The sequence below is a fragment of the Poecilia formosa genome, unplaced genomic scaffold (assembly GCF_000485575.1).
Source record: "Poecilia formosa unplaced genomic scaffold, Poecilia_formosa-5.1.2 Scaffold30, whole genome shotgun sequence".
NCBI lineage: Eukaryota > Metazoa > Chordata > Actinopteri > Cyprinodontiformes > Poeciliidae > Poecilia > Poecilia formosa.
The window spans coordinates 1636172-1649965 of NW_006799969.1; the positions used below are offsets into that span (position 1 = coordinate 1636172).

At 38.7% G+C, this 13794-nt stretch overlaps 1 protein-coding gene and 1 long non-coding RNA gene across 6 annotated transcripts in view; one reads left to right on the forward strand and one right to left on the reverse strand.

Annotated features, from left to right (window-relative positions):
- The window catches only part of LOC103136090 (pleckstrin homology domain-containing family G member 3-like), a 38030-nt gene that overhangs the window by 13925 nt on the left and 10311 nt on the right, over nt 1–13794 (forward strand). For all 5 annotated transcript variants that reach the window (XM_007549195.2, XM_007549196.2, XM_007549193.2 and 2 more), the window contains exons 3-10: nt 5083–5621; nt 10411–10511; nt 11898–11967; nt 12051–12097; nt 12179–12329; nt 12530–12661; nt 12863–13045; nt 13137–13229. In XM_007549195.2, coding sequence (XP_007549257.1) covers nt 5083–5621; nt 10411–10511; nt 11898–11967; nt 12051–12097; nt 12179–12329; nt 12530–12661; nt 12863–13045; nt 13137–13229 — 1316 coding nt within the window. The remainder of the gene's footprint in view (nt 1–5082; nt 5622–10410; nt 10512–11897; nt 11968–12050; nt 12098–12178; nt 12330–12529; nt 12662–12862; nt 13046–13136; nt 13230–13794) is intronic.
- LOC107835911 (uncharacterized) lies at nt 2481–5153 on the reverse strand. The gene is made up of 3 exons (XR_001661755.1): nt 5065–5153; nt 3961–4200; nt 2481–3347 (listed from the first exon to the last, which is right to left on the reverse strand). It is a non-coding gene; the product is annotated as an uncharacterized LOC107835911 (long non-coding RNA).

Consider the following 13794-nt stretch of genomic DNA (forward strand, 5'->3'; position numbering starts at 1 on the left):
AAGCAGACTTTATGATGACTTTTGTTCATGTTTTGATAGCTATTCCCTGTCAAAAACACGTTACACCGTAAAAAAGTTAATTTTAAAGCATCCCATCATGTAAGGCACAAGACTATGGCAATTTCCAATGCCAGAGAAAGCTAAATTTTGTTTTCCTTATGCATGTATTTTGCATGATCATCTGCATAGAGGTTTGCATGATCCGATCAGAGAAAGCAAGTCTTATCATTTCAGTGTTGTGCAACTACCAGTTAACGTCAGCGCTGCAAGCTGTGGCTTATCGCGTTGTCAGGGGATGTGTTAAACTTCAGCTGCAGACAAGTCACTGGAGACACGTTGATGTATCCCAGATCAAGTCACTGGGGCTTGTTGCAAAAACATATTATTGTTTTTCTCTGAGTGTCTGTCATTAACAAGGAATGCAAAGCCAGCATTTAGTCAAGCTGAAGAATTTCTAAAATAAAAGGATTCTTTGTCTTTGTTTCACCGACAGCTTCAGACAGGGATCATCCATCCTGTTCATGTGACAACAACCTTTTTGGGGAAGAAAAAAAATTTAATGACCAGGTGTTGGAGTGTTTCTTTCAATGTTTCTATTCATCTCTCAGTCTGCCCTATAAGACTTTGCTTGGTATGCATATGACTATGGTGTTAGAGTCAGACATATTTATGAAATGTCTGTGCTGTTAACAGTCTGAAAGGAAAGTAAGTGAAGACCTAACATTACTAGGTCTAGACTGATTAATCACTCAGCCCTTTGCTCTTAGTTATGGAAAAAAAAGACCCATTTTGTACCTGCTTTGTCCTGGTGAAGCTCATCTCAGCATCACTAGATGACAGGAGTACAAAAGAACCATTTCAGGTTATAAGTAATATTTTAAAATAACATAATTGATTAGTAGTTCTATAGCTGCAGAGGAATTCAAATATGTTGCTATGGAGATCTAAAAGTCCAAAATAGGTGTGTGTGTGTGTGTGTGTGTGTGTGTGTGTGTGTGTGTGTGTGTGTGCTCCATTCTTCACATACCTTTATCTGTAAATTTTAAACATACTCTGGCAGTGAACAAAGAGAATTTCAAGAATTACAATGAGAGGTTGGAGGAGTTTTTCAGGAATTTTAACTATCATCCTTCTAAAAATAGTTGGTTTTTCAGCACTGATGGCTTAAGGTCTTAAGGTTTGAAAAAAGTTGATCAGTAGAATGTTATCTAACTGCTGTACAATCCCTTTGGCCTTGACTCGGCTAACAGTTATACAGTGGCATGACCATGTAATTACCATCCTCTCTCCCCCATCTTTCTTCTATATTAAGCTTTAGTAAAAATCAATTTTTTTTGTAAAAGAATTAGAAATGTATTTAATACTACCCCTATATGAGGTTGTCTATATGAGGTTCACGCCATGACTCTTCTGTCTCCATCCAGTCCTGTTGCGAGTGTCCTGTGTGACTATGTCCTGCCATCCTTTTGTCCTCCACTACACAACCTATCCAGCGTCTTACGTTGGTCTTAACACATGCACTATGTGTACATGTAAATATTTAAGTAGATATTTTTGTACACATTTACACATAAATACCTAAAAGTATGTAACTTTTATGAAAAAAAAATAAGTGTTTTACTTATTAGTTGAAACTGCCACTATGTTGTTTCCCCCATTCTCAAGCTAGTTTATCCACCGATGATGGCAGATAAACTGTTTATCTGGAACGGTAAATTGTTTAGCAGCACTTACATGTATTTGATTGACAGCACTAAGACCCTCCTCCTTGCTCTGATTGGTGGTTTTTGACCAGGAGGAGTGCATTTCTTAAATCAGAACTATTTACATCCATACAACTTCTAAAATAATTTATTGACTGTTATATCTAATATCTAATTAAGCTGAAAATACAATTATGAATGAATGGTTGGTTTTCCTGCTGTTTGTAGAAAAATGATTGCCATTCTTGCCTTAAAAGTGATACTTTCACATCAGTGTAATTTGTAGTTAAATATTTATTAATTAAAAAAAATATTGCTTTATTTTTATCTCAACATTTAACAAAATGACTGTGGGTTAATTTGTTGCTCCAAGGTCTGTTTATATCAAAAAGGCTCCAAAAACAATCAACCTAACAAAAGAAAGCAAAGATACTGGAGCACAGAATCACAGTTGGATATGTTGTCTTTCAGATTAGTATCAGCAAAATAAAGAACTGTGCAAAAATACAACATGGTTGCAATTTTGTGAGTATGTCAGGGCTTTGGTTGGACCCACACAGTACCCTGCTCTTCACATCTTGCAGCAAGGTGGCACAGTAACAGGAATGCTCTTTGCCACTCTGTGTACAGATCCCTCAGAGATTAGTAATAAATGTCTCCACATGTGAGTTGTACCAAGCAAATAAAGACAGATACTTTCCAGTGTGTGGAGTTAGTTTATCCCCTCTATTGTTTATTGTTTAAAAGTGTAAAGAAAAATCCTGACATAGAGGAAGCCACAGGGGATGGAGAGGGCTTTGTAAATGACCTCATCTTTTTTTTTTTCTTTCTTCCTTTTTTTTTTTTTCAAAACAACAAGCAGGCTGGAAACGCCTTGCACTGCTTTGCACAGAACCAGGCATTCAGCTCTTCCAAGATAACCAGGTCATTTGCATTCCTTTGCGCAGCTTGTTTTCACATGGGCAGCTCTTGGTCCACCACAAAACGTGCGGTCTGTGTGGTATCAGCTGTAGATAATTCCTGCCTGTGGAGCCTGTATCTGAAGTGGTCAATCAAAGCCGCTGCAGAGGTCAACCTTGTCCTTAATTCAAGAGTGTGCTCTGGCTATAGATACGTCGTGAGTGTGTTTGCACCTTTACCGCAATGCTTGACATGCATTGTAACTCTGGTCATGCAAAAGTGACGCAGTTATTCTTTTGAATGGTATCTGAGTGTATAAATACAGGCTTTAAACTTGGGATGTTCTGTTCCTCTGACTGCTTTCTACTTGGCCGTGTTTGCAGCTTTATTCGAGAGGAACATTGGGTGGGAGGAAGCCATGGAAAGAGGAAGCAGTTTTCACATGGCAGACTCAAACCCAAACGCATCAATAGAAGCAGATGCATTGTTTTAACTCATGTCGGTATACTCCCTTTACACCACGAGTCATGTGATTTGTCACAGAGCGTAAACGGCCTTCTCTAGTGGTCGACGTCTGCTTGCCAACTCGGCCGTTTCTCCCAGAGAGGTTGTTCATGGGAACTCTGCTGCTGGGAAGCTTTGGTGTGGACTGCGGATCAAGTACTCCACTGTGAACAACATGAGCTCAATACTGACTGACTCATGGAAAAGATTAGGGATGCCAAGGGGTGGAAGTGTGTGAATCTGCATGAAGAAAAAGAAAGTTAGTGTTCTCATGTAAGGTACACATTAAACTGCTGTAGCCACTTTCCTGTCTTTGAAGCTAAATACAAAAAAAATATTTGAAGTTCTATGCACAGAGGTGAACTCCAGATATCAAACCGGTTTATTTTTTCACAATATAAAGTGACAGTTGTGGCTGGTTGACCCAAAGACATACAATTGAGGATTGGATTGATGCTGAAAACTTGTCAGCGATCGCGTGGAGTAAAATTGTAAAAAAAAAAAAAAAACATCTGCAAGGCATTATCCTCATTTCGCTGATTAGCTTAATGATGGTTTGTGCGACATAGATTTTTATTTATTAGGCTGAACCTAAATGAACAGACAAAGCTCCACTTCTTTAACTTGGTAGAATGGTATTGGCCTTTTTTGGCCTTTAAGGAAGTGCAGCTCTCTGCACAGTGGCTGCTCAGTGCTCCATTCTCACACTGGTATTATTTCACATATTTAGGAAATGCTTCTAAGGAAAAGTCCCCATCTGGACAGGAAGGGAGTGAAACACAATATGGATTAAATTTCTCTTAAATTCAGACATAGTTCTATAAAACATATAAACAACACTCTGTCTCCTTACCCCTGTATTTTTTTTAAACTCTCATCAGCTTCCCATGCTCTGTTTATCCAAGCTTCAACCTTCAGTAGTCTGGAGAACAAGAGGAAATGGTTGAGTTTTCCATCGACTGTTCAGTGTTGCAATTAGGCCATGTCAGTAATGATTTGTGGCAGCTCTTTTACTGTAAAATACTGTAAAATACAGCTCCTTGTTTCAGCCTGGGAGTAGACAGGCAGAGCTCTTGGCTGTCTTTTGCAGAGTCTGAAATATCAATGTTTTCAGAATGTAAACAACTGGCATATATTTGATATTTTGTTATTATCTTGGGTATCTGAATGCAGCTTGAGCAATGCAACATTTTATTGAGGCTCAATGACATTAGCATTAAAGATGCAGTGATCAGATATTTGTGGGCAACCTCCAATCTATGGTTTTTGCAAATCTTTGACTTGCTGATGCTAATTTTGGTTACTCAGATTTTTAAACAAATTTTTAATTCTCCAACCTTCCTGATATTAGCGCTCACTACTTCCCACAGTGGAAGCAGTCACTGCACATTTAAAACAAAGACAAAAGTGTAGTAGCATGTTAGCACAGTTTGCATCTGTAAACGTAAACATTGGCGCCTCTATTAGTAACCTAGAAAATGTAGATCTGTATCTTAACTCACAGATTTCCAAATGACTGCCAACATTTCCACTTCCAGGGTAAGAGTATAATAGACGTTGGATGAAAGTTCAAATGGATAAAACACAATAGCATAATCAGCCGTCCAGGTGTCTATTGAAGTCAACTATGAGTCAATTTGCTCCTTCGCCAATTTGACTAAACATTCCCAAGGCATACGTTTTAGTCCTTTAGTATTTCGCACTGCAGTATGCAGGTTAACATCCTTGTTTCACGCCCAAAAATGTCATTTAAGAAACGACGAAAAACTACTAGAGTACAAAATGCTACAGGAGTAAAATAATGTAGAAAACACTGACATCATAGAGCTTGTTGTAGACCTCTTAACCAGGAATGGCATTACAGAAGATGCTGTAAATGTGATCAAATCTTGCACCTTTCTCTACTTCCAGTGTTTTTTTTTTTTCCTGTTTACCTTTCTCAGATATTGACACCTACATTTTGTGTTGTTCCCAGAATCTTCTCAGTTGTCATCGCCCCTTTCCACCAGCGACCATGTCAAGGATAACATAGATTTTGGCCCAGACTACCTCAGCCAGATATGCGTGGAGCCACTGGACGGAGAGGGCGAACGTCCCGTGAGCCTGGTGTCCACCTTGTCCTCTGGTTCGTCCGCTGATAGTCAAAGCCTTTTTGGAAGTACGGCAGCACTTCCGTCCTCTATCACAACTCCCCTACCAAGCAAGGAACACATAGACCTGGAACTGAGCCCAACACAAGGCACCAACGGGCAGGCTGGAAGTCAGAGTCCTCACCTCAAAAGTTCTGGTGGCGGCTGGCGGCGGCATCTGGAGGCCTGTGTGATCAACAACCAGAGGAACAACAACGCCTCTGCCAGCAGACTGGCGAGGGGTAAATTCCTTCACATGACCGCTTCGCCTGTTGTCACAGACACTATGGCGCCCAACCCAAAGCTTACCTATGTGGACCGTGTTGTCATGGAGATTATTGAGACGGAACGCATGTACGTCACAGACCTTAGCAGCATAGTGGAGGTAGGTTTATACTCAAACTTAATGTGTGTCATACTATTTTATGCCAGGTCTTGCTTTTGTAGGTTCTAACACATTTCCTTCCAGGATTTACCTTTTTTTTTTTTTTTTTTAAGGTCCATCCATCTTTCCATCATTTCTAACCAACTTGGTCGCTTAAAAAAAAGCATCCCACAGCGTATTGTTGCTACCACCAGTGGGAACGGTGTGTTCATGGTGACTTCCAGCGTTAGTTTCCTACCACGTATAGAGTTTAAGATTTAACCTCAGTTAAATTTTGCTTTTACCCAACAACAGCTTTTCCGTTCATCGTGTTCCCTGCAGGACTTGAGACTTTATTTTTGCAATGGCTTTTCTTCCTTCCTTTCCCAGATTTGTGAATGGTCATCAGTTGTCCTGCCAGCAGATTTTCCCACCTGAGCTCTGGATTCATGTTCTGCATGTAGTGTTAATCTCCTTGCCCCTTCTTCTTCCTGTCAGTTTAACTGGGTGGCTATTTCTCAGTAGGTGTGTCACACTTATTGTTTTCAGATGATAAATTGTATAGTGCTTCATGATATTCTAAAAATTTAAGATATAGATTTTTAACCTCTGCTTTATTCTAGAGATGCCTGGTGTGTGTTTTTTTTTTTTTGTTCTTCATGACGCCATTTGGTCACTAATGTCCTTCAACAAACCTCTGAGGCCTTCATACTTGTAGAATAACTTGTTTTATGCTGAGGTGAAGGTGATGTCTAATTTACTGCAACAAGGTGACTTCTGAAAGCTGCACTGGATGTTATTGAAGGATGAAGCAGAGCACATATGTCCCCAAGTTTCTTTATGTTGAAAACTATGAATGAATTTGCTAAAATTTGATAATTATAGTCTGTTATCTATAATTCCAATAAAGTGGTGTGAGAACTTTAACGGGAGATTGTATTCATGTTGAGCCATCATTTTATATTGCTGCCAATAGTATGTATTTTGTGTGTATTTGACCCACGTTGGCACTCGACTGTGGCATAATGTCTGCAGTCCTCATTAGAAGTAATATATTGAATTTGAAAAGCCAGACACCGGTGCAGAGAGCTTCCACTCAGTCTCTTGGAAGGGGAATAATGTCTCCTGTGTTCCAGGCAGCTGTTTGTGAATTAAAAGTGTTTTGGAACCCTCTGTTGGATTTTTCTTCCTCATTCAAAGCCCCAATATGATTTTCCCTCTTTCTAAATAGATCAGCCAGTGGACAAAAATGCATGCCAGACATCTGGTTGTTGCTCTCTCTTTGCTTACAGGTTTTCTTGTTTATAAAGATGAAAGCTGACGAGCAGTTCATGATCTGGACTGGCTTTGTTGCATAAACACTGTGTATTTACAGTGCAGTGAAAGTTTACAGCCTGTGCAGCCTGGGTTTATAGATCGAGCGCTCATATTTCGACTGAAATGGGGGGTTCCTAGTGCAGACATCACCAGCGGCTAGGTTTATGTGCTTTGAGATTGTAAAAATCTCCTTTGAAAAATGAGAAGAGTAAAAAAAAAAATGGGGTGGTGATGATCTTACAACTCAATTATCACATTTTCTACTTTCATAGTCACTGGCAATTGCTTCCAGAAAAGAAAACTCCTTTTCCATCGGTCTTTACTCTTTTCTTTTTGGGATCATTACAAAGTCTGAAGATGGTAATGGCTTTAACATGTGAGGCATTTCTGAGACTGAATGGCAGTAAAAGAGCCAGCACCCCTCCTCACCTTGTCTCAGACGGTGCTGGCGTCTAACATTTGCTCAGAGAGCATGCACTGCCCTAGATCAAGTTTGAGTAATGGCTCGCTCCTGACAGACACTTCTAGGATTTGTAACTATTTTAGCTGACAGCAGCAGCAGCAGCAGCTTGGCCTGGTCTTGGTCATACAGGCCCCCGCTGCAAACTCCTGCCTCGCCTGAACTCTCCGGCTGCCCCGGCCAACACAAACACCCCCATCTATCCACCAGCTGAAGAAATAACACAGATGAAACGAGTGCAGTTGGGATTTCCATAGGCTAGTGTGGGAACACGACTGGGCACAAATGAAGCCTCTGTCCTTTTATGATTACAGCCTGGCTTCAATCATTTTGATTCCATGCAGCTAATTTCACACCGAACCTTAGATCTGACAGAGACATGTGGAAATGTTTCCTCTCAGTTTGGCTTTGTGTGTGTGTGTGTGTATGTGTGTGTGTGTCTTTTTTGTTGTTGTTTAGGAAGCCAAATACTGACACTGAAGTCATGAGCAGCTGTTTGACATATTGATGTGTCTGTGAGATCCACCTTATCAGGCTCGGTCTCAGCTGCGTCCGTGGGATCCAGATTTGAAAGGCAGCTGGTTGACCCCAGCTGATTCCACACGCTGGAATACGTCCCCAACAACTGGACAGAACACACCCAGAGCAATCATTCTGGCTGCTGGTGTGTGTGTGGAAATACTTGGCTGCTCTTTTTTTCACTTACACTCTTAAACGATGATTTATATTACCCATATCAGTGTTACAGCCCCCAAACCAGCCGTCCCTGTTCTATAATAAAGAACAGCTTGTAGCACCAGACGATACGAAACTTTAAATCTCATGGTATGCCAAAGGTCACATTTGTGGTGGATTTACCTTTTTTATATGTATATTAGAGACCTTTTGCTGCAGCTCATTCAGTAATTCATTGCCTGTAAGCTGTAGATGTGTTTTGCAGCTCTCTATCCAGGAGGCTGCTTGTGTGTTCAAGGTGTTTACTTGTGCATTCTTTATTGAGCTGTTGCATATTTGTTTAGGCTCCTTTTTAGCCCACTTCTTTACCTTTTTTGGTGATGTTTGCATGCCACTTGGTGTGCCATTAACCAAATACGATGAGGTGGGGGAAATCACAGATGTTGGCATGCTATGTCCATGGCATTTTTTGTTATTTTTATCTACTTTTAATAAACTCTGGAGGTCCAGAGGGAGATGGGTTTCATTTAAGGAAAGTAGCCTGTGCTGAAATTCTGCCTTCTTGTTGCTCAATATGTCTTCTCTAGTGCACTGAATAAATCTTTAGGAGTCTCAGAGGTTTAGGTAACATTAGAGACTAAACAAACATGCAGAGTAAGGTGATCTGACCATATAAGAACAAAATTCAACATTTTATCCTACTTGCAAAACACTATGTGGCAAAAAAAACAACAAAAAACTAACACTACACATTACTATGATCACATCACTTGGTGGTGGCAGCACCATGCTGTGAGGATGGTTCACTCCAGCAGGAGCAGAGAAGCTGGTCAGAGTTGAAGGGAAGAAAAATTGAACGAAGTACAGGAAAGTCATGGTGGAAAATCTTTTACTGGTAGAAAAAGACTTGAGACAGGAGCAGAGCTTCACCTTCCAATTACAATATTATGCTTTAGATTAATAGAAATTATTTTAAGCTTTTTGTTCAAATAATGTTTCTTTAGGAAACCTAAGCACTACTATTTTTTTTTTAATCTTAGTGAAATTATCTCCAAAACTGAAACGGCTAGATAAGATGAGCTTCATGTTTACTGAGCTGGCCCAAGGCATAAGCAAACTAAGACCCCAATTAAGGCCTGGTGGTCAGAATACTGTATCTCAGAAAAGATGTTGCTCATTTTGTTCCTTCATCATTTCATACCATTGTGGATAAAGTTAGTAAATCAGTGTATTTTGTAGCAACTTTTACAAATAAAAATCCCAGTTTTTCACAAAGTATAAACATCAAACATTCTTAAATATTATTTTTTTTACATAAAGAATTTAAGTAAATGAAATTGTATAAACAACAAAAAACTATCAAATAAATTGTGGGTTTCTCGTTTTATAAATGACTATTTGTAACATAAAATTAAGTTTTGTGTGTAAAATTCACCAGTTTGTACAGGTTTGGATTATGTTTAAGATCTTCTTTGACAATCAATCTTTTACAGCAATTTTCTGTCATTGAAGCGCATTCTTACTGTAAGGAAGTGAAGTGAATGTCAACGAGCAGGAACCAGGAAGTTATTTACGGTCACTTTGTTTTGGGCATTGATCTTCATTCGTTATAAAAGTCTAGTGTCCTGAACAAAGAGTAGGGTACAAAGGTCACAGAAAGTTAATTACACTATACCCGCCACTTGATTATTTGTAATGTTATTTGTTTTCATAATTCATGAAAATTTTAGTTTGTTTCTGAGTACGAAATGGAAGTGCTTACTGGAAAAATGCCGAATTGATCGAGAACCTTCTGAACTTGTTTAGTTCATTTGTGTAATCTTTATTAAGAATTGCCAAGCCATTGCTTTCAAAATACCTGATTTATATAAGTATTTTTTTAACTAATCTAAATGATTGTAACATTTAAATTTATTCAAAAGAAGTGAAAAATTTGCCAAAAATGGACAGAATATTTTACTTGATATTTTTGTAATCATGATTGAGAAGGTAAGTCAGAAAAATAAACCATTCTCAATTTATTTACAGCTTCCACCTTCTATATCTGAATCTCACAGGCTCTGTCTGTTAATATACAACGGAAACTGACTTGTGTGATTGTCAGTCAGCTTAGTTAATTCCTTATTGACCCTCTAGATATGCTGTCTTAAATGCACAGCATGTGTACTGTAAAACCAGGTGTTGCTGTGACCTAAAATCTGCTTAGAGCCCCATGCAACCTTGGACCTGCTCTGCCTGTAGAAAAACATCCGTGTCAGTAGCTACCTGCTGCCTCCGCTGGTAGGAATCTGAAAACGCATGTGTGAAATATTTCACCACTGGGTTTAAATCATTACTCATTCTTTCCCTTTTCCTCAGGACTATTTGGCACACATTATCGATTTGAGAAATCTCCCCATCGGGCACGAGCAAGTGATGGCCTTATTCGGAAATATAGAGGACATCTATGAGTTCAACAGGTAATGAATCATCCTCCCCAATATTAAGAATAAAAACAAGAATTTGGTTTGATGTGGAAAAGTAGATAAAAAATGGGAAAACTATAACAGTATGAACGGTCACATATTATTCTTAAGTAAATATTTTTTTGACTCGTGATGGAGAATAGGAGACTGGAAATCATTGTTGATGTTACATTCCTGTGCAGATTACGTGAACAAGGAGGATGGCAGGCTACAAATAGATTATGCATCAGAGGATGCTTGTTTTTTTTATTTTTATTTTTTTATTTCAACTCATAGCTTGTTGTTGTGAAGCAATCTGATTGACTTTCACCACAGGAAAGACTGGTAAACGTGTGAAACCACTGAAAGTCTTGTTGCAGCTGGCTTTAAGTTTCATCATTTTGTGTCTATTGCTTAATGAGTTCTGCTGCCAAAACACATTAACACCCTTCTTTCCTTAAAGGGATGAGCCTTTCTTTTAAGATTGCCAGGGACTTCAAATAAGGAAGATTAAATGTAGTTCCATCTGTTTCTATTAAGAAATACTCAGCAGGTGAATACAGGCTCTGTATTTGCTTTAGTGTTGCAGCAGAGTTTGTGTGTAGGAGGCTAGCCAAAGGGAAGCCAGGGTTCTGTGTGTGTGCAGTGCTATGTTCAATATAGTGTAGGGTACAAGTTGTCCTCCGGGAGTCAGCCGTACGTTTTAGGTGTTCTTGACAAACACTTGACTTTTATGAAACTGTAAACGTGTTTTACCCAAGAATGGCGTCTTTGTTGCACTAATCCTTAAACTATCTGTCTGCATGAACAAATAACATTGTTTACGTAACAAACGTCAACAGCAGCACACTTCTTATTGTAAATGCCAGCGCAAACAAGTGCATCTGCAGCTCTCTGAAAAGCATATACTGCCACCTGCTGGCTATTTCCCTAATTGTATGGTATAATATCATCACATTCACCAATGCACATTTTGCTGGGTATTTCTTTGCATATAACATGATTACAACACATTGTGAAAAGTTAGTGCTCTGAGTTTTTTTAAAACAAGAAAGATTTGATGGGGGATGAGCCATGTTGACTTAATAAAAGGAAGGTGAAATTTTACAGTGCTATAAAGTGGCAGCAAATGATTTTGGACCTGAAGAGCAGAGACAGGAACAGAGGGAATATTTAAGATGGGTTTTATTCTTATACTTTGCCTCATCCAAACTTGTCAAAATTTTTACTTTGTTTTTACCTTAGTTTTTTATCGTTTTTTATTTATTTTACGGCAGTAATTCTGGGACAGTATCTTACATTTAAACTTAAGTCAACCCAAAATATTGATATAAAATATTACTGTTCTGGTGTTCCTGCTTGAGTTCTAAGCTTTACATTTTTTTAACTGATGTATTTCAGTGAACTGCTGCAATGTTTGGACATGTGTGAGAACGACCCTGTGGCTATTGCTCACTGCTTTGTTAATAAGGTGAGGAAAACCTTCTCACAACTAAAAAACTATATTAAATTCCTCAACGAAATACATTTATGCCTGATTTGTGTTTCCTCCAGAGTGAATATTTTGAAATCTACACCAAATATTGCAACAATTATCCCAAGTAAGTATCCTCAGCTTTTGAAAAAGTATTTTTCTTTCATTCTTCAATGAGATTATGAGTGCTATTCCTTGGTGTTTGCAGCTCAGTAGCAACATTGACTGAATGCATGAGGAATAAAACTTTAGCAAAGTTCTTCAGGGATCGGCAGGCCGCTCTGAAACGCTCTCTCCCTTTGGGTTCTTACCTTCTGAAGCCAGTTCAGAGAATCCTGAAGTATCACCTACTTCTGCAGGTAAAACACTTCCTCACTGATTTTCTTTTTTATTTTATATTTGTGCATCAGGATTAGAACAATTTTCTTTTAAACCACTTTATGCAAAAGTGTGAAATAGCCATTTGCTCAAACGAAAAGTAAAAAAATAAAATAAAGATCTCAGCAGTAATTGTTTAGGACATTCTCTGAGGTTGTAATAACTTTGACTTCCCTTAAAGGAAATTGCCAAGCACTATGACCCAGATGAAGAAGGCTATGGGGTTATTAAAGAGGCGATCGACACCATGACCGGAGTGGCCTGGTACATTAACGACATGAAGAGGAAACATGAGCACGCCGTCAGAGTGCAGGTTAGAAAATCCAGTGAAGCTCAAATGCAACAAAAGGGAAAGTCTGAGATTTTGCTTATTTTTTTATGCATTTTAATATATATAATTTTTTTGCACAAGTGGTGCTTTAGCTTTACATGTGGCAGACATGAAAATTGCATATAATGTCTTTCTTGCTTGGCTAAGATTTTCTTCATGTAAAGTTTTGTTTTCTCACATTAGGAGATACAATCCCTGCTGATCAACTGGAAGGGTGCCGACCTGACCACCTGCGGGGAGCTGGTGCTAGAGGGCACCTTTCCTGTTCTGAGGGCGAAGAACACCCGGACGCTCTTCTTGTTCGAAAAGATGCTCCTCATTACCAAGAAAAGAGGGGAACATTACGTCTACAAGATCCACATCTCGGTACGACTTCTGATGAATTTTTAACGTGATAAGTGAGAAAACGCGTGAATAGAATTGATACAAACCAAACGAATATAATTTCTTGTCACAGTGTTCCACCCTGATGCTGCTCGACAGCGCCAAGGATCCCCTCCTCTTCAGTGTGATCCATTTCAAGCGTCCTAAGCAACCCCATACAGTTCAGGTAACTGCAGCAAACATTTAGTCCATTTCTTTTTAAACTGTGAAATGTGGAAGATTGTTGTTGTTGTTTTTTAATGCCGGTATGCAATATTTATCATTTCTAATGATTCGTGACATTTATAGAATAATACATTCTGCTCATCTGGAATTGTAGCCTTGAAAAAGTATTCATACCTCCTGAAACTTTTCACATTTTGTCAGGATAACTCTACAAAATGTAGTTATTGCTTTGTTTTTTTTTTTTAATGGAACTTTCTGAAATAAATCAACACAAAATAGTGCATAACCATGAAGTTCATGAAAAATAACTACTGCTGTGCCCCCAGTAGGGTGGGGTAAAAAAAAAAAAGGAAGCTGTTTTTCCACTTCACAGTGGCAGCATCATCTATAAACATGTTCCAATGTATAATTTGCCTTCCTCAGACAACTTAATTTGCAACAGAATAATGAGACCTAATACAGAGTTTGAAAACTGAGAGCCCATGCAATGCTGATAGTGTTGGATATTTAAGGGACACTTGAAGTCTTTAACATCCTTGATTTCTCCAAAAACAAGAAAAACTCTT